Genomic DNA, 19,579 nt, shown 5'->3' on the forward strand with positions numbered 1-19,579 from the left:
TTCAGAATAAATTACAGTGTAAATCAATCAAGCCAGGTCCAGCCCAGCATGACTGTACAATGTGAAGGTTTAACATGATAATTTTGTTTTTGTTTTTATGCTATTACAATGTGGTTATGACATATCGTGTTTCCAGTAGACTTTGTGCCAGCCAGGTTTGCTTTGCTGATGTGTTGATCAATATTTCCAACCACCGGAGCATCATCCACTGGCTTAAACTCTGTATAGCTTTTTCAGGTGGTTCTACCAATTGTCCTTTAATACTGTTTAATGTAGTTCCCTTAAGTGATTGGATCATACCAAGGCGGCTCATTTTTGAGTGTCCACATTAACAGATATCAATTGTATTTAATATATTTAGGACTTAATCAAAACAACACTACAGATGATGATTGTAAGGAGTTAACAAAGTCAGACTACGTCCGTCTGGTGTGGACTACTTGTGCTGAGTTTCCAGGTCAGTCCCACCCCTTATTGTAGCCAATCATCTTCACTACATTATTGTTTAGGAATAATATGGATCATAGTACTATTGCTAGTTATAGGGAGGAAGAGGTCATTGGCACTGACTGCATTTGCTGCTGCTGTTTGCTATGGGCTGTTGTTCCTCTGTTTGAACGAGTGAGTTAGTGGGAGGATAAGTCTGCTAGTCTCCTATAGAGTGGTTGCATGCAATTAAAAAAAAAAGAAATGTTTGGCAAAAGGCCCACTTATCACAATACAACTTACTAAAAATTACTACCTGAAAGGGATTCAAGCGATAAAGGAGTGATGAAATTAAAGGCAAGACAGCATTACAACACATCTGTGTGGAACTATTCCTACATTGACATCAAGGGGACTTCCCACATAGTTATTTGTAATACTATCATGTCCCTTGTTTCTCTACTCTTTTTTTGCTGTGGATCCCTAGCTGTTTTCTTATTGTATTATATAAGCCATACATGACTGTTGTATTAGGGTGTAGTGTGACATCATCATCATCACTGTCATATACCACGCCCTGTTTTCTGCAGCAATACCAATTGCTATAAATGCAGTTATCTACTCTCTCTTATAGTAGTATAAATGCTTCAAATACATTTTGTGGAGTCTGCATGTGCACTAACTAGTAAAGAAACGTGTTAATATAAAATTTAATGTCTTTCCTCTTACCAAGAAAATACCAATTAGAAGAGTTGGAAGTGAATGTTAAAGGCAAGGTGCATAGAGAGGATATTCACCAGAACCCACGAAGCCACATGCAAGTTTATCATTGTCGATTAAAATGGCGGTGGTACAATGTGCTGTTCAGCCCAACCCTTTCTACTGTGGTCATGCAAGCTAGCAGGTTTTGGTGATTAAAATAATGATATTGATGATTAAGTAGAATTTTAAAAAATGCTAGATTTGATATACTAAGGCACTCTTGTAAAGTTTTTGCATAACATATTTCTATGACAACAGCAGGTTTCTTAGGGGGCACTATACAGTTAATATGCAAGTATTGGTAAGGTTAACAATGCCTAAATATCATGTTCCATTTGTCAGCGGTAATAATTTGATGACATGTGGACAGTCATTGTATATGAATTTGTACCAGCAGGTTGCTTAGAAGTTATCATACAATTCACAGTGAGAATGAAAATCAGATCAGTTATAAATTATTACTCATAGTACTTTGTACGATAATATCACTGAGCCTATATAGTTGTTTTACATGACAAGTAACTGTCAACTCTGTGTATTTTCTTGACATGTGACATCCACACACGTACACCGACACATATCTCTGCATCTCCATGAGGATAGCATGTGGTTAAGTTGTTTGTTAATCACAGAACTATTTTGACTGTGTTCTTATTTGGTGTTCGTGGATTTGCTACTGGTTTCTTCCAAGGAATATATGTCTATACTCCTGAGGTGAGCAGATCTGTGGTTATCGTGTCATGATAATTATTCTCCTCAGGTATATCCAACTACTGTAAGAGCTTTTGGTGTGTCGTTGTGTGCTAGTGTTAGCAGATTAGGGTCAATGATTGCTCCATATATTGCCCAGGTAACTATATATTGTGATCATTAGTTGGTGTGCAACAATTAATTGTTATATACTAAGTTTTAAGATTTGTTGTGTTCAAAGAAAAAAATTTCACAGGTTCACAAACATGTAATAGCATAACAGACCGTAAGTCACAGACCGTAAGTCACACACCATATTATGCAGTTTCTTCTTCTATGTTATGAACCATCCAAGTATATTATTAGTTATACTGTCTCCATACTCTGTTGTAAATCACTGTAAATGTGCAATTTAATGATGGAAAATGGCTTTAAAAATAGGGCATGACTTAAGGTGCTCTGTCACAAAATGAGCCCAATTATCTACACTGGAGTTTATGAATTATTGTTGTGGCCAATCATTGGAGGCTTACTGATTTTTTAGCTCCAGCAATTGCTCCATATTTTAGGTACAAAACTTTTCTATATTTTGAAAGTGCATTATAACACACACAGAGATCAGAAATTCTTGCCCGCAGATTGTAGTGCCACTATGTAGCACTCAAGGTACTGATTATGTGAACTAAGTGTGAATGATGTCAATTTGTAATGTTCATGTGAAAATGTTATGAATGGCAAACCAAAAAGTGAGTGGTTCCTTGTGCTAAAAGTATTTCACATACAGATGTTAGCTCATAAACTCTGAAATCAATGTTTTCTAATAGAGAAATTGAGTGAACAACAGTGGCAAGTTTTACTTATAGTAAATCATTTGTTAGCTGCCAAACATGTTTGCATGTATTGTGTACTTTCTGTCATGATGCTAAGTTTCCATCCACATGCAGACTCTACTGGCGTACAGTTCCATAGCAACGATCAGTTTGTTCATAGTCTTCTCATTGTTATCATCAGTAGCTTCATTGTTACTACCCATAGAGACCAGAGGACGACCAATGAAGGTAGTTAACACTTTATATTGTATAGTGGATAATAATTGTCACCTAGGATACTGGAGGATGAGTAGTGGATGATGATCAGTAATCTGTAATGAATATAGTTTTCAAGATTAATATCTTCGAGATATAACAGACACCTTTGATCACCAATATAGATGTATAGGCATGCATACATGAATTATTAATTATGTATGAAAACATCTGTGTATAATTGTACTGAACTACATGCTAGTTACACTACTGGACAGGATTATGTGGCATGGCATGTACATGACTGAAAAGGGTTTGAAGCTCAGAGTTTTGTGACATTTTGATTGACTATTAATTAAAGCTAGCTTCAGTAGAACCTCTCTTATCTGACATACTACTTTCTGGATCTCAGAAATGCCGTAACTTAAGGATTGCATGCTATTGTGCTAAAGTGACTATCTTAAACTTATTTCCTTCAGTTAGTGCTATGCAGTTTAGTGGGCAGAGGGGAAGTCACTACAGAGCATTCGTGGTCACTTATTTGGGCTGTAAAAATGCATTATCACCTAGCAAGCATACAATTATTATTAGCCACCAAATAGGCAAACAGCAACTTTTAAGCATATAAACCTCAACATGGTCCACAAGCCACATGACTATATACTTTAGGCTGTCCAGCCAATGGAGGTTCCACTGTATGCGAGGTTTTCAAAGGCCAACATCAATGCCCTCCTCAGTTCATGAACTAGTTTAGTATTCTTGAATAGCTATGAGGGAGAAGAACCACCAGTGTTGATGAAATGTGTACATGCAGCAGGAAAAAACAATTAAAAACGTGGGTCCTTGGGCCAGGCAACAAGGCCACAGCAAAGACTCTGTTCAGCATATTCAGGCTGCCCAAGAAGGAAACAGTACCAAGTTGAATATATTCATGATCAGTTGCTGGCTGAATGTGACCGCTTAGTGGCAGATATATAACAGTACTAGTGACCAGCTTTCTACAATCAAGAATCTGCTTAATATTTATTCTGAGTGAATCATGTTCCATCAAGAAATATCTAGACAATGCTGCCTCCCGGCTGCCAATAGATTAACTTTTTTCTGGTCGAAGGAATTGTAAGGAGTGGAACAACATTAATGTAAGTATTTATTTTCACTTTCCTTGCCATGCCCACATTGGTTCCATTCGTGGTCCTATTTGTGGTCGCATGTTACCTGAGGACTCACATGCACTTTTTAATTATTGTTGTTTGGTTATAGCAAGAGTGCATAATATTTGTATGGGTTATGAACTCTTGGTTATAGCTAGCTAGCTACATGTTTTTCATCATTCATGATGGTTCTCAAGAAATAATGCTAAATTAATAGCTAACCACAGTATTTTCAAATTAGCTAATGCCAGTGTTATTAACACATATTCAAATTGAAGTTGTACGGTAATCGAAAATAAATAGACATCACACTGATCACAGGGTCTGGGGCACGAGACTATTATCACGGGTATCACTCTTTTCACCCTATTTCATAACCCTTCCAAACTTAGACCGCAAAAAACGGTGAACCAAAAAGGCGAAAAAAAAGTGCAATATTGAAGGGGGATCGAACCCAGGATCCCAGTGTGATGGTCCAGTATTCTACCGATTATGCTACCGCTGCTAGCTCCCTGGATCCCCTTCTTTTGTATCTTATAAATGTGACTAACGAAATAAGCTGTGTATAGTAAGAAGAACCTAACCCTAAAGGTGAAGAAGAAACAAAAGCTGAACTCTAACCGTAACCCTAACGCTAACACTACTAGACGCTTCCCCTAAAGTCTACTACTCGTGGCAACTACTGGACGCTTCCCCTAAGGTCTACTACTCGCGGCAACTACTGGACGCATCCCCTAAAGTCGACTACTCGCGGCAACTACTAGATGCGTGCCCTAAAGTCGAAGAGAGAGAGCAACAACTACAGAAGGAAGTCTGGATGCTTTTGAGCTTAATATTACGTAAGGGTTATGAAAGGTGGTGAAAAGAGTAAAACCCTATTATCACTGACCGCTGTCAGCTTTAGCGCCACCAAAATATTTTTGTGTGCGCTTATATTCTGAATCCGATGAGAAGGCCATGTCCACTGTAGTAAAATGGTTCAAGTCTGGCGGAGTAGAGTTGACTGATTTTAAACCACTATCTGGTGAGGATAGTGAGGGAGATGGGGATGAACGCGAGACACTCCAAGATGACGAATCGGACCCCACCCCCAAAAGCAAAACTGATCTCGGACCTACAGGTAACGTGTCTTTGTTTTTATATTAATAGTAATAGCGAGCCTGACTTGATATTATTACAATGAGCTTGAATTCTAAACGTTGTAGAAGTAACTACAACGAAACAGAAGCCAGTGTGGCAAAGTATTATGCGCTATCCGGCATAAAATAATACCAACTATCAGTGCTGGACCAGCATGAAGTGTTTATGATGAACTGTTTTAGCAGTTTAAATGTTGATTGGTGACCATTCTATTAATCTGACGCTAAAGTGGTGGTTGATCAAACAATTAGGTAACCAAATGTTTACCTGATTTCACAGTAGACTACAAGCATAAATACAAAATGTATGGGGAAAGTTTGCTACACTAGGCCATCATAAATATTAACCCAGAATTGTGTACCAACTTCGTTACACTTATGCACCTATCAATGTTAAGCCCCACTACCCCCCTCCAGGGCTTACTAGGGGATTAGTGGGGGATTTTGACCTGATTTGATCTGAAACTCTGCCCTACTAGTGAGGCATTTGACCGCTCGAAATTTTAGGCGTTTGTTTTAACTTGCAAGCTAAAGGAATTGACCTGTTTCCTAAAGTACCTTACAGCCATGCTACATGGAGATTTGACCACTAGTCGTTCCCCCATGGGTGGAGAATTTGATTTTTCAAAAAGTCAAATCCCCACCATTTCCCCCACTACGCCCGGGAGGGGGTAGGTGGGGGATAACATTGATAGGTGCATTATCAATATGCCACTCCACGTTGTACTTCCAACCACAGAGCAGTCTTCATGCTGGGTTGACACTTCTAGATATTAAATGAGGAGAGCTGATAAGTGCCAGCCCAGAGAACAGGCTAGTCAATAGATCTCATTCTCAGAACAACAAGAATTATTTGAACAATAGTTGCAATACATGTACAGGTTTGCTCAACTATCAATAAGTGGGCATGGCTCATTATAGGCCTACGGGCAGTAGTAACATGAAATACCCAAATTTGAGCTTGTTGACAATCTTCTCTACAATGCAGGTTACCTGAACTATAGCTATTAGTTCTGTTTAATTGAAACTTGAAATTGAGTCTGAAATGGACTATATAATCCCTTGATCAATGAGTCAATGGTCCTGACTTCCCTGGTCTGCTTATCAGCCAGGATCCAAGTTAATCAATAAAAGCTTGTATTGACCACATCCATATTGCTTTGATATTCTGACAGACAAGCCATATGCATGCTCTTGTCATTATAAGATTATATCACCAAGTGTGTGTGTGTGTATTGTTTCCACAATAGAAGTACATCATTTTCATAGTCAGACAGAGAAGTCATTGTCATCAGAGACTGGAAGATGCTTAAATTAACAACAGCACAACAGATCAGAGTCCCTTAAAATTTAGAATGTTTTACTGCACACTATTTGCTGCACTTTTTTTTTTGTTCCATAATTGAACTTCCTGACTGGTTTGCAATAACAACTGTTTCTCTATTGTCTTCACCCAACTAGGTTCTGATATTTTAGTACACAGTCATCAGCTATTCACAACAAGGAGCTAACTCTTTTACCAGTCCTGCGTAGCCAGACCACTACCTTTTCTTTTGTGTGTGGGTGGGAAACCTACTTTTCCCGCCCACACATAAAAGGAAAATTAGTGGTCTGGCTATGCAAGACTACTCATTTACTGGTTGGCTAGCCGTGACAACATATGGCTTTAGTGTTTGGCTTCTTGCTGCTCACACACTGGCTTTATTAATTTCTATAATGATGTAATCTACCATGACATCTTTTGAAGCATTTTATTGGACTTGTACCATAACAACACCAATATAATAATAATATAGCCTAAATTTGAGGGAGAAAATGAATTTGGTAACATTGCCGCAACCTCAAAAATATTTCCCCTTGCAATATTTAGGCTATAAGGTACTGATATTGGTAATTTGATATGAATAGCACGTTGTGTGGTATTTTGACTGGCTGACCTTATATAACGACCTGATTTCACTGTTTAATTTGTATGATTTCTGAACTTGTACCTTGACCTTACAGCTGATCTACCTGATGTGTACACAGTGGAGGATGCGGTGGACAAAATGGGGTTTGGATTATTCCAAATTCTCTTGTCTATGTTTGCAGGATCAATTTGGGTGAGTCATGTTAGGATATTTTGGTACTAGACACAATTAGGCCAGACCATATATTTGGCTCAAGGCTTGTTGCATTTCACTTCGACCACATCTAAACAATTCTGTTTTCCAGTACCAGTTGTTCTGACTGCCATATAAGGTACTGACATAACTAGTATCTCCAAGCAACACGTTCATGATAGTTTCCAGACATATACTAGTACAACAAGTAGGGTAGTGCTACTACAAATGGACACAGGTAGATATAGTCTGTTTATGGTGCCTAGGCTTTGTGTACCATCCTGAACGATTTTGTAATTCGTGGATTACAACTTTTTCAAGTTTAACAGCCTTGCTTGCTGACTCTACTCGTGGATAGAAAGTGTCAGTTATCCTAGTGTATTTTCTGAATCCAGAGAATGTGTCAGAATGATTGTTGCAACTGCTTATATTGAGTTCATAGTAATTGAAACAGAGAGAAATGTATGTATGTATGTATGTATGTATGTACTTGTGTAGTTATCAAAAGACATTGACAAACTTCAAAAGGTTGAATTTTCAACAGTTAATTTTAACAATATGTGTATCTAAGTGAAGTGATACAAGTGATAGTATTTTGGGGATTTATCATGTAGTTAAATGGATGTAGCTTTCTTTTCCTTAATACCTGTACTTGTTAATCATGTTTTGTTGTAGGTGGTGGAAGCATTTGAGGTGATGATATTGTCCATCTTATCTGGTGCACTAAGATGTCAGTGGAAACTCAGTTATGCCCAGGAGGCGAGTATTACAACAGTGAGTATGCGTGTGCATCATGTGATACAGTGTTTACTGTTTAACGGTTGTGTGTTAGGTGGTGTTTTTTGGTTTCCTGGTCGGAAGTCCCGTATGGGGTATAACAGCTGACAAATTTGGCAGAAAATTGGTACGTGATGTATCATATATGTACAACTTTATAACGTATACAATTATTGCAATTAATATGTAGACAACAACAATTTTTGCTATTCTTTTATTGATGATCACTTATTTTCCACACTGGGTGTTACATATTATATCACAAACTTTTGAGGAGATATATAATATACATTAACTATTAAGAGTTGAAATGATTAAGAATGTAGTTATAGTCAGAAGTGAAATTGCAGGTTGTGATGTGAAGCTGTAGGATTTATGCCTAGGTTTGTCAGGTTTTCACTTTCTGAGGGTTAGTTGATATACTCTAATAGAGCAGTCAGATATTCTAAATAAACAGTCTTTATTTCTTCCTTGCTGTTGTGACAGCTGGATGAGTTTGGGGACTTGTTCATGTAGACATTGGCATGAAACTAAAAGTTCTAAACATTTCACTAAAGGTAGAATTATTTTGGCAAGCTAGTTGCAGCTGCAGTCCATTACCTACTTTCCTATGTGTACTGAATAACCACCAGTATACTGTGTGATATGATACATGTGTACTGTACACAGACTCTACTGTTGGTGCTTGTCTTGGGGTTTGTGTTTGGCATAGCAAGTGCCTTCTCTCCTAACTATTATGTTATCTTGTTGATCAGAGGATTAGTTGGGTTTGCATTTGGTGGAGGATTTCTCGGGTATGTACATGTCCAGATATTGTTGTGGTTTATCATCTGTGTTGTGTCATGTTCAGTCCAGCTTACTGTGCTGAGTTTCTTCCTGCCCGATCAAGAGCTCTCGTCATGTGTTTGTTGGAGGTTAGTGTGTTATGTATTTGGATAGTTCTGTTGTTTTAATAATTGTACGTACATACGTACATAGTGCATTTCTCTGAAATGTTATATACTACAGTATTTCCCAGCTAAAAAAGTAAACACCTGACTTAGTTTTGTGTGAACACATATGTACATGTTCAGTTGTCATATTGTAATCACATGTGCTACTGTTATGTACGTAGGTTGCTTGGGCTATTGGATCTGTTGTTGAGGCATTACTAGCCTTAGTAGTGATGACAAGTATTGATCATGAACCATGGAGGTGGTTGTTGGGCCTCTCTGCTCTACCTCTACTAATAGTGATACTGGTGTTCCCTGTGAGTTGTGTCCGATATGCCATGTGACTTATTAATACGGCCGCCTCTGGGACCATAATTTATAATAATTATTACAGCCTGAAAAATGAGGTCATGAAGTACACCATAGTTAAGTTAGGAACTTCTTATGGTCACTATAATGAGGTGATCTTATTACTGAGGTGATGAAGTACACCTTAGCTATGTTTGGGACCTACTTGACATGGTACTAACACCTTAACAGTATTTAGGACCAATAAATAGAGTGGCCATTGTAATGAGAAGTGGTCTTATTAAGGGGTAGTTGTTCTTAGTGAGATTTCACTGTGATATTCTGTAAATGGTAGGACCTGTGAGTGTATTTTGTTGGGAACACTTTTGACTTTAACTTAAAACGTTTTTAAAAAAACTGAAAAAAATTCCAGATTTTGAGCTTGATCTCACTACTTTTCACAAGTCATCAGAGTCCTACCCACTGTGCTACCACTGCTAGCTTTCAGCACCCTGAATTTTTGACTATTTTAAATATAAAACTAGCCGATATTAAAGAGGTAAAACTGAACTCAAACCCTAACCCTATTTTTGGACTACTAGAATCATGAGAATTGGTTCCATTAATAGTATATCACCTTCCCCACTATCTATGGAACAAATTCCCTTTAATAACGAAAGTGTTCCAAAAAACATTAGCCCTGTGAGAAGGCTTAACTTAAAGCCTGTGAATACAGGGGGTCAGAAACATGTAGTTAAAACTGTGAAGAATTCAGAAAATATCCCAGATCCAGCCGTGAGTTGATCACCAGCAACATGTAATCTAGGCATGTGCCAAAGGAGTCACATCAGCTGGGATATGAGATCTTCTCTGCATTCAACCTGTACTTAATCATTGTAATCAGTTACATACTGACGTGAGCAAAGTTTAAGCCTATAATAAGAAGACTCTATTTTATGAATGAAAGCTATATATGGACTGTATTAAACACAGCTGCTTATTTTTGATCATATTATTTGAAGGAGTATGGTAATAAAGGGAGAGTGCCACTCCAGTCAGTGATATAGTAGTGTGGTTTGGAGAGAAGTGTCATTTCATTCATCCTTGATTACATAATTGACATTAACCACATTCTTGAATTGGTTGCTACGGAGTTCAAATTAAAATTTAAAACGCTAAGAAGTATCTTCTCGATTGTTGTATCCCATGCAAGAATTCTTTAGTGGCAACATTTCAGTACAAAGGAACACCGTTATGGTTTTTAAAGTTGAATACTTCTCTACAATGTTAGGCCAATAACAAGAGGTTTTGCTGTTAAGCAAAGGTGCTCCATTTTATTGTTTCTAATACCACTAACCCCGCTATCCATTTCCTCCTGCAATAGCTGTTGTAAAAGTCAACAATTAGTACCAGCTAAGTGCCTGTTTTTTAAGAAGTAGCACAACATTAACTTGTTCTTTATTACTAGAGAATTGCAGTTGTGTGAACTTTTGCTGAGGAAGTGACTGCTTTCATAGATAATTTCTACCTTTACAATTGACAGTTTCATACAGAGCTTCTTGGACCATATTTATCACCAGGGCAGATTAAATGGGGGTACATAGGCTAGTCCTCTTTCTAGCTGCAGCAGTAACTGTACTAAAGACGAGCTCTTTTTAAATGCTCTAATAGAACAGTCGTTGTATTGCCATGTGTTTTAATTAGGGACAGGAACCACTTCAACATTAATGCACTGGTGCCTAGTCTTATTTGCCAACCCCTTATACCCTCCTTTAAAGGGTTTTGCTCTAAGAACATTAAAATGGTGATCCCCTGGTTGTTATAATACCAAGCCAGATATGAATTCAGATTTATTACAAGTACTAATACCTGTACCGAGTTTACATGGATGAATTATTCTCTCTGTGTGTGTTAAGTTTGAAAAACCTGTTTGCAAGAAATTTTACCATGGTAATATTTTGTAGCGTTAGAATAGAGTACATGCAGTGTAACGTCATTGTGTGGTTTATAACTGTCTGTGATTTTGGTCTAATTATTTCACAGCTTGTGCCCGAGTCCCCTCGGTACCTAATCTTCAAGGGCAAAGAGGAGAAGGCCAAGAAAGTGTTATCATTAATTGCTAAGTTGAACCATAAACAGTTACCTGTTGGAAGGTTGGTAACTACAGAGGAGAAGGAACGATTGTTAAAGGAAAGAAGCCCTTCACCAGATGAAGTAGCAGAGTCTACAACAGGCATGTTGGAGGATGATGAGACTAAAAATGCTATAAATGGAACATTACCAAATATTGACCTCACAGTAATATCATCAGATAACGAATCCGATAGTGAGCTATTATTGGATGAACACACATACAGACGGAAACAGATCATCAACAAACTAGTAAGCTATTATCACTGGATACTAATCCTGTTCAAGAATGGATGGTGGAGGACTACATTGTTGTTGTGGTACTTGTGGTAAGTGACTGTAATGCTATTTCCAACTAAATAAGCACGAGATAATTATGTTATGAGTCACCTGTAATATTTATATGGAGAATGGTGCATAACTTTTAACTGGCATAGCAAAGCTGAAACCAAAGTGAAATTATAATTTTGTTTGTTGGTATTTGTTAACTGGGGTGCACATTTAGTGAATCCTTGCTTATCCGAACCTCAGTTATCCAAACACTCGAATGCCAAATGTGACTGTTCTATTAGAGTATTTTGTCATTAGTGTACATTCTATTAGAGTAAATGACTAGAGTAGTTGAATGAAGCTCTGTATACAAATTAATGAGCTTCACTATTTCACTTATCTGAACACTTTTGGCTAACTATAAGAACAAAGCTGTTTGGACAACTGAGGATCCACTGTACAATTACTTTTATGATGATGTCTGGTGCCATTCTTTCCTTTGATGTGGTGTGAGGGTTCACCAGCCCAAAACTATGTATGACTAAGGATTATAGAAATAAAGTTCAAGAAAGGCCATAGAATGTTTTTAATTATTTAAATGTTTTTCAACCAGAATTACAACAGTTTATGGCATGCACATGATTACTATACAGGCTGCACATTTTAAGTGTTGAAGGTCCACCAGTATCCTGTCTAGTGGCCAATCAAAAATAATTAATTATTGATTAGCTAAACTACAAGTAATCAAAATTGGTACATTGGGTGATTTGTTACATCTACTGCAGGGGCATAGGAAAGAGCACATACAAAATAGTAGTTAGAAAAATAATTCTGAAGTTTATATTTGATTGTAGCAGGGCGTAACAGTTCATGGGTTATAATTGGTAATGCATTCCAGAGGTGTGGTAATCAATAAAAATTGCAGCTGTAATTATCTGATTTTCTTATATGCTGTAATTAGTTGCTAGTTGCTTGACAGGTGGCTTCGGTTGTGAAGTGTACATGGTCTTTAGTATTGAAAGAGCTGGTAGAAACTGGTAATAAAAAACACAACATGATATCAAGGATGTACATGAAGGGAAATAACTTTAATTTCATTAAGCAGGTTCTGTAGTCATTAGTATAATCATTTAACACCCCGTTCACACTACCTTCTAACCCGGGTAGAGCACGGCACGGCTCGAACCAAATTGCAGTGTGAATCAATCGAGCTGTGCAGAACTGGGTCCAGCACAGCACAACAAGGAGAGGTGGGCTGGTACAGGTTGGCCCAGGATAGGGTATAGTGTGAACGCATTCTGAGCTGGCCAACTCAGGTTAACAATATAACTTGCTTCTGTTGGCCCACAGCAATTATATTCTATGCTCTAAAACCGTTCTTCAAAATGGCTATGACGTACCGTAGTTCTGGTAGACTTTGTGACAGTTATGCTCAAACAACACGTTAATATTCCTGGCAAAAGGAGCACCCAATAGGTTAAACATGGCTTCTATAACATTGTACGACTTATTTCAGCTGGTTCTATGCTTCCTCACTACAATTCTAGTGCCTTTTTATTAAGCGCCTAAATAATCAAAAGTTTGTGCACTTGTTTTTGCTAATTATTATTCGGTGCTCACACTATCGAGCTCGTGTCAGATGCAGTAGTGTGAACTAGTGCCAACCCGAGTTCAATTGAAAACACTCTGGCTAACCCAGGATAGTGTGAACGGGGTACTTTAGTTGGATGCGTTCTAACAGTTGAATTTGTTTGATGAGGTAAGGCTTCCATAAAACGGAAGAAAACATTAATTGTGACCGGATGAGAGAAATATATACGTAGTTACTTTTTACAGTTGGTGTTAATGCTGCTAGGAAAGGTGCAACGTAGTAAACCTAGTATTGTATATGCTTTACCAAGAATATGATGATAATGTGGTTCCTATGATAAGTTTAATGATGTTTTTTGCTTCATACAACAGCGAGGTTTCAAATTAAATGCTAGGCTAGTCCAATTCCATGCAGTACATACGTATTGCTAGCAAGTGCTCCCAGTTCCTGTTGACCAATGTGGACAAGACTTTCATACAGAACTGACTGTAATTTGTAGACAAAATGGTATATATTAAATCGATGCTCAGAGGTTAAATATCCCATTTCATAACTGACTGTAGGTTTACAGCTAACATTGTCTACTATGGAGGAACTCTACTGACTACTTCATTGTTCCAACATGATGAACATTGTGGTATGTACACATGTAATTGACAACACTGTAGTCACTGTAGTTGATTGCGCTGAAATGTATTAACAGTTTTATATTCTCAAAGCTAAGGTGTGCTTCATGACTTCAATATCTACAGTATTATTTAGGCCCTTTGGTCTCACAGTAGTTATTAGACAAAGCAAAGTTGATTATTAGATTCCTGTTTCCAAGCTTTCAAAATAGCAGGCATGCAGTCATTATTCATTATTATAATTTGGTCAATAATATTACATGTACGCTGATGCAGTGTTGGGGGTAACACGTTACTTATGTAACGTGTTATGTAATAATTACTACTTTTATTTTGGTAACAAAGTAATGTAACGAAATACGCTATGAAAACAGGTAATATAACTCAAGTTACTTTACTTACAAATGTAACACGTTACCTAAGTAATATAGTTACTGTAACGAGTCTAATATTATGTAATGTTATTACTACAAGTAACGAAGTTACTAATCTCATTAGTAATCCACTAAGTAGCGCCTAGCCACAACGAAGTATTGAAGCCTACTGAATGAAGCTTATTCACCAGCTTCTTACTTATAACCAAGATTTGTACATTGTCCAACAACACAATCATGTCACGTGATACGGTGGTGGTTTCACATGTGACAGCTTAAGGCTGTGGACACAAAGTAATATAATATGTAATATTATTATAGTTACTTTATTATATATGGGTAATATGTAACTGTAACTAAATAGTTCAGTTGCAAGCAATATGTAATATGTAACGAGTTAGTTTTAAAAAGTGATTTCCCCAACACTGCGTAGATGCGACTGCTTTGCTAATCATGCTAACTCAAAGATTAAATTTCCTGGACTTCTCCTTCTTTCAAAAACTGTTTTACTAAGATTACCAAATAAATAAGAACCTTCAGCGTAGCTAGAGAATAGTTGCATAATAAGCATATATTGGAACATGCAGACATAAGCAGGAATCACATTCTTGTTCCTAGTGAGATTTTTTTGTTTTGTTTTTAACCAATAGGACTGAAGGGTAATGATAGTGATGTTGATTGTAAGGTGTTAACCAAATCTGATTACATCCACATTGTGTGGACTACTTGTGCTGAGTTTCCAGGTCAGCCCCACCCCTTATTGTAGCCAATCATATTCAAACTGATGTTTTACATAATACTTAGGTTTAGTATGGATTATTGTATTGCTATTACTAATTGGGAGGAAGAAATCAATGGCAATAACAACTCTAGCAGCTGCTATCTTCTATGGCTTGCTGTTCCTCTGTCTGAACAAGTTAGTAACAACAACAGAAACTATTTATCTAATATATCACATGATATTACGTATATTGAAGTTCAGAAGGTACTCTTATAATCCTACTGCCTTAGATAGACCGTACTACATTTACAAAGCTTTTTGCCATTTTTCACAACAGTTAATCAATGGTGCCTCATGCACGTCAGGTGCATACTCAGGTACTTGTGTCACTATTATAATTCACTTAATACAGAAAAACCATGCAATGCAATGTGAGTGACTGTATCAACATTGTTTATTTTTTCTGCTATATTGTATACTGTTTATTGTATACAGGGTTGTATTGACTGTGTTCTTATTTGGTGTTCGTGGATTTGCTACTGGTTTCTTCCAAGCAATTTATCTTTACACTCCTGAGGTGAGTGAAGTGTTTAATATGGAGACTTGTTGTGATTATTATCCTTCTCAGGTGTACCCAACTGCTGTGAGAGCTTTTGGGATGTCATTGTGCTCGAGTGTCAGCCGAGTTGGTGCGATGATTGCTCCCTATATTGCCCAGGTCAGTGGTATTCATTTCTCTAAGAGATAGCGACTGCTTATAAATCAGTGTGCAAAATTTATCTCAAGTGATGTGTGTACTCAGAGTGCATGTGATGTTCTGTTTTGTAACTGAATACTTTGTACATATCAGTGACCTGCCATGATAGCAATACAAGTACATAACATTGCTAAATGTACTACCTACCGTACACGAACAAATTTTCGAGCAATGTAATTTTTGTGGATTTTGAAGATGCTTGGATGCCCGCAATATTTTCATCCATGAACGTCACAATTATCAGGGATAGCTCTATTCTTGTTTAATAGTTAACCTCTGTGAAAAATGAGTGATCTTTGAAAATAAAACCGTGACATTCCTGAAATTTGTTGATTACAAAAATTACATACCTTGAAAATGTGTATGTATACAGTATAATATTTTTCCAAAAAGTTTAACAAAATTCATGTCATGTTCTGTTTTTTATTCACAAAAGCTTGCCATGCAGTTTGTTCCAGCCCATGTTCTTCTTCAAACATTCATTGTGTGTGGTATATCTAAGTTTAGTTTTATAGGTTTTAATATTAAGTAGCCGACATTTGTATTAGTTAAGACTTCAACAAACTGTTTGATGTCAAAACTGTTTGATGGTGTATGTATATGAGGCTTGAAAGTAGGTCACGTTAGTGAAGTATTAATGCAACAAACTATTGTCCAGTCCTCCAGTGCCTTATGTATGAGTGGCTTCCTGGAAAATAGTCATTAAAACACCTGAACCCAGTCAGACCAAAAAGTTCCAGCACAGAACTAGTTGAGCTGAAGTATGTGAGCATCAATTAGAAATGTGTGTTGCATGTCTGTAGGCTTACATGGAGCCATGCCAATTGACATGCACATGTACAGTACCGCTCAAATGCAACGTTGTCTCGCAAGAGTACAACCAATAAAAAACACTTGTTAATTAAAGGGTGTGGAACCTGTTTCACTTGCGAATATTCATCCCATTTTGTAGAGATGAATACTCACAAACAAAACATGTGCCACACCCTTCAATTGGCAAGTTTTTTAATCGCTTGCACTTTTGTGAGACAATGTTTCATTTGAGCGGTACCGTACAAGCAAACTTGTCCATTTAACTTTTACTCTTGCAAATGAACTTTGTTCTGAAACTTGAGCCCGAAATGTAGTTCTTGGCACACACCTCTATTTTAATTAAAATGGGTCTCGTTCAAATTCCTTTCCAGATCATATGGTCATCTGTGTCAGCAGAACTGACCCAGTGTCAACCCTGATACATGTTTGTTACCCACTGTAATGTGTGGTATATCTATGACCCCTTTATCATTTCTGTTGGCATGTTTTAATGTTGATATGTTTCCTTACAGACTCTACTGGCATACAGTTCCATAGCAACGATCAGTTTGTTCATATTCTTCTCATTGTCATCATCATTAGCATCATTGTTACTACCCATAGAGACAAGAGGACGACCAATGAAGGTAACCATGTTCTAAAGGGATTACAAAAACTGTGTAGTAGTTATTGCCTGTACAAAATCACTATATAGTTCAGTAAAGGAAAGTGTTGTTATCAAACAGCAGAAGATGCGTAACAGAAATCTGAAGCCTTAGTGTGACATAAGCTTATTTTTTACATCACCTGATGTACTTTGGGTAGGTAGTGGATGTGGGTACCAGGGATTGTGGTTGGTGGTACCTAATAGTTCACAACATTTATACATTCTTTACCTTGTATTAGCTAACCCTTCAGGTTTCAATACCTTTTTCTGTCACAGTACCTTATCCATTAGTATAGCAATTTTAGCAAAATAGTTAGTTGAAAGCAAGTTATTTGTAACTTCTCAGGCTCCCGTGTATATAGTATAGGTCACTGGTAAGCTCTAGAGGAGAGCTGATACAAAGTAAGCACTGTTGTAGATTGTAAGGCTCCCTGGAGACATTTAAAATATGTTTTGACTGTGTTTATCTTCCCTGGAGGATGTTTGTCTTCTATTTCGTATATATATATATAGTGAGCTCTTTATCACACAAGTAAGTCTCCAAAGGTTCGTGTATATTGAAACCTAACCATCAGGTTGATTACACCAATGGATTTTTTGATTGGCACATATTACCTTCTTAAAATAGGTTCTCTATACAAATCACGTGAACCCTCTGGGTAGCTCCTCAGAATTGTCCCAATAAATTTTCTATAGTATACATTGTATTGTATGTGTACAATTCTGTAAAGCCATTTGTCATTTTATATCATAGTTGTACTTGACACATACATGTCATTGACTTCAGTATCTAAGACCTAAAGTCTTTGAGCAGGCTGTAGGACCAGGTGTCTTACAGACCTTCAGCACTTGTGCTGTAAAGCATTAATAAATAAATAAGATATTATGATAAAATATTATGTCATGTGATCTTGTGTAGGATACTGGTTGATGAGCAAATGATGATTGCTAGTGACTAGTCCGTAATTAATTTTAATAAACACAATTTTATTTATTTTGTACATAAATGCCACCACATGCATGAACAGAGAGCACATCTATTTTGAATTTGTTTTACTTTTATCAACATTCATATGTGCCTGCATGCTAAATACATAAATAAATATGTTACCGATAACTACTTCATATTTATATGATGTGAGGGGGGAAAGTGTTAATTACAAAACTATTTTTACTCTGTTCCATGTTTAATGTTTGTGGATATATGTGCTTCTGTTTTCTTCCAAGGAATCTAGTTCAGTGATGTAGCTAATAATTAATCCTCAGCCCAGCTGCTGTGACCTAGCTATTTATACAGCTAAATTAGCTATATTTAAGATATAAGTGTGGTGCTATTATGGGACACTTGAGGGTAATTGAGTGTTACTACACAGAAGTATGTTCCTCATAGGGACTGTAATTTTTGACCATTGACTCATTGGTCTATTCAAAAACTTAACATCACAAAATGTTTATGATAACTTGTGAGGTTTCTCTGCATTGTTATGGTGTATAGTTTTGAGACAGAAAAATGTACATATTTAATTACTTCAATATCATATTGAACAGAAAGCGCATAAAGTAATAAAATTCGGACTAGGTTACCTGGTACTCATCAACAGAATATTAAAATTTGATTACAGAAAAGAGGAGTTCCTTTGCATGGCTTCCTTACATGTAATGATTGTAATTGTGAGACAGTTGATCATTTTCTGTAATGCTTAATGCTTCAAACAGTGTGTTGTAAAGATGAGGGGCTGCATTCCATTATTCATAGCATTTACTATATGCTGCAGGAAATGAATGATCATCCGCTTTAGTCAGCAGAATTTTGCATGGGAAAAAAACAATACTCTGCATGATTTATTTAATTTATTTTAATTATACTGGACAGCCAGTAATTACTGATGTATCCAGGGGGACCAGCCCCAAGAAAAATCAAATACACACGTACATGATTAGCTAACTACTTACATACATGCAATTACATTCACTACAAATAAATCGACTGACTCAAGTAAATGGTGGGGTAAGTGATTCCATTCATCAATTGTTCTTGGGAAATAACTAAATTTATACGAATTAGTGTTTATAAATGGTATTGAGAAGTGTAAATGATAAGATCTAGTTGATTGCATTAAAGTTTCTTGATTATAATGATCCGGGATTTTTAATCCTGATGTATGATGAATTGCCTTAAAAAATAATTTAAGCCTTGATATTTGTCTTCTCTGTGCAAGTGACTGCCACGGAAGATCCTCTAAAGTAGAAGAAATGCTGTTTCCACTTTGTCAGTCATAATTTGATGTGACCCATCGTGCTGCTCTTCTTTGCACCATTTCTAAAGCATTGATATCTTTGTCGTAGTAAGGGTCCCACA

The 19,579-nt window shown here is 36.9% G+C and overlaps 2 protein-coding genes across 3 annotated transcripts in view; both read left to right on the plus strand.

Moving 5' to 3' along the window:
• LOC136245354 (putative transporter svop-1) overlaps positions 1 to 3,154 on the plus strand; it is an 11,475-nt gene extending 8,321 nt beyond the window's left edge. For both annotated transcript variants that reach the window (XM_066036832.1, XM_066036833.1), the window contains 6 exons: positions 362 to 457; positions 510 to 621; positions 1,821 to 1,902; positions 1,949 to 2,038; positions 2,823 to 2,936; positions 2,983 to 3,154. In XM_066036832.1, coding sequence (XP_065892904.1) covers positions 362 to 457; positions 510 to 621; positions 1,821 to 1,902; positions 1,949 to 2,038; positions 2,823 to 2,936; positions 2,983 to 2,997 — 509 coding nt within the window. In that variant the 3' untranslated portion in view covers positions 2,998 to 3,154. The remainder of the gene's footprint in view (positions 1 to 361; positions 458 to 509; positions 622 to 1,820; positions 1,903 to 1,948; positions 2,039 to 2,822; positions 2,937 to 2,982) is intronic.
• A 1,815-nt stretch (positions 3,155 to 4,969) lies between these two features.
• Positions 4,970 to 18,288, plus strand: LOC136245359 (synaptic vesicle 2-related protein-like). The gene is made up of 15 exons (XM_066036840.1): positions 4,970 to 5,174; positions 7,198 to 7,295; positions 7,971 to 8,069; positions 8,128 to 8,199; positions 8,742 to 8,866; positions 8,923 to 8,986; positions 9,187 to 9,321; positions 11,336 to 11,751; positions 13,847 to 13,920; positions 14,934 to 15,026; positions 15,088 to 15,199; positions 15,500 to 15,581; positions 15,633 to 15,722; positions 17,087 to 17,200; positions 18,140 to 18,288. Exons 1-15 carry the CDS (start codon positions 5,012 to 5,014, stop codon positions 18,149 to 18,151), a joined length of 1,749 nt encoding a protein of 582 aa, XP_065892912.1. The 5' UTR covers positions 4,970 to 5,011; the 3' UTR covers positions 18,152 to 18,288.
• The last annotated feature ends 1,291 nt before the right edge of the window (positions 18,289 to 19,579 follow it).

This window comes from Dysidea avara, chromosome 15, assembly GCF_963678975.1.
Source record: "Dysidea avara chromosome 15, odDysAvar1.4, whole genome shotgun sequence".
Lineage (NCBI taxonomy): Eukaryota > Metazoa > Porifera > Demospongiae > Dictyoceratida > Dysideidae > Dysidea > Dysidea avara.

Coding starts and splice junctions, on each gene's coding strand:
- LOC136245359 (XM_066036840.1), top strand. CDS start 5,012: ATGTCCACTGTAGTAAAATGGTTCAAGTCTGGCGGAGTAGAGTTGACT. Junction 5,175..7,197: donor AACTGATCTCGGACCTACAG/GTAACGTGTCTT, acceptor TTGACCTTACAG/CTGATCTACCTGATGTGTAC. Junction 15,582..15,632: donor TTTATCTTTACACTCCTGAG/GTGAGTGAAGTG, acceptor TATCCTTCTCAG/GTGTACCCAACTGCTGTGAG.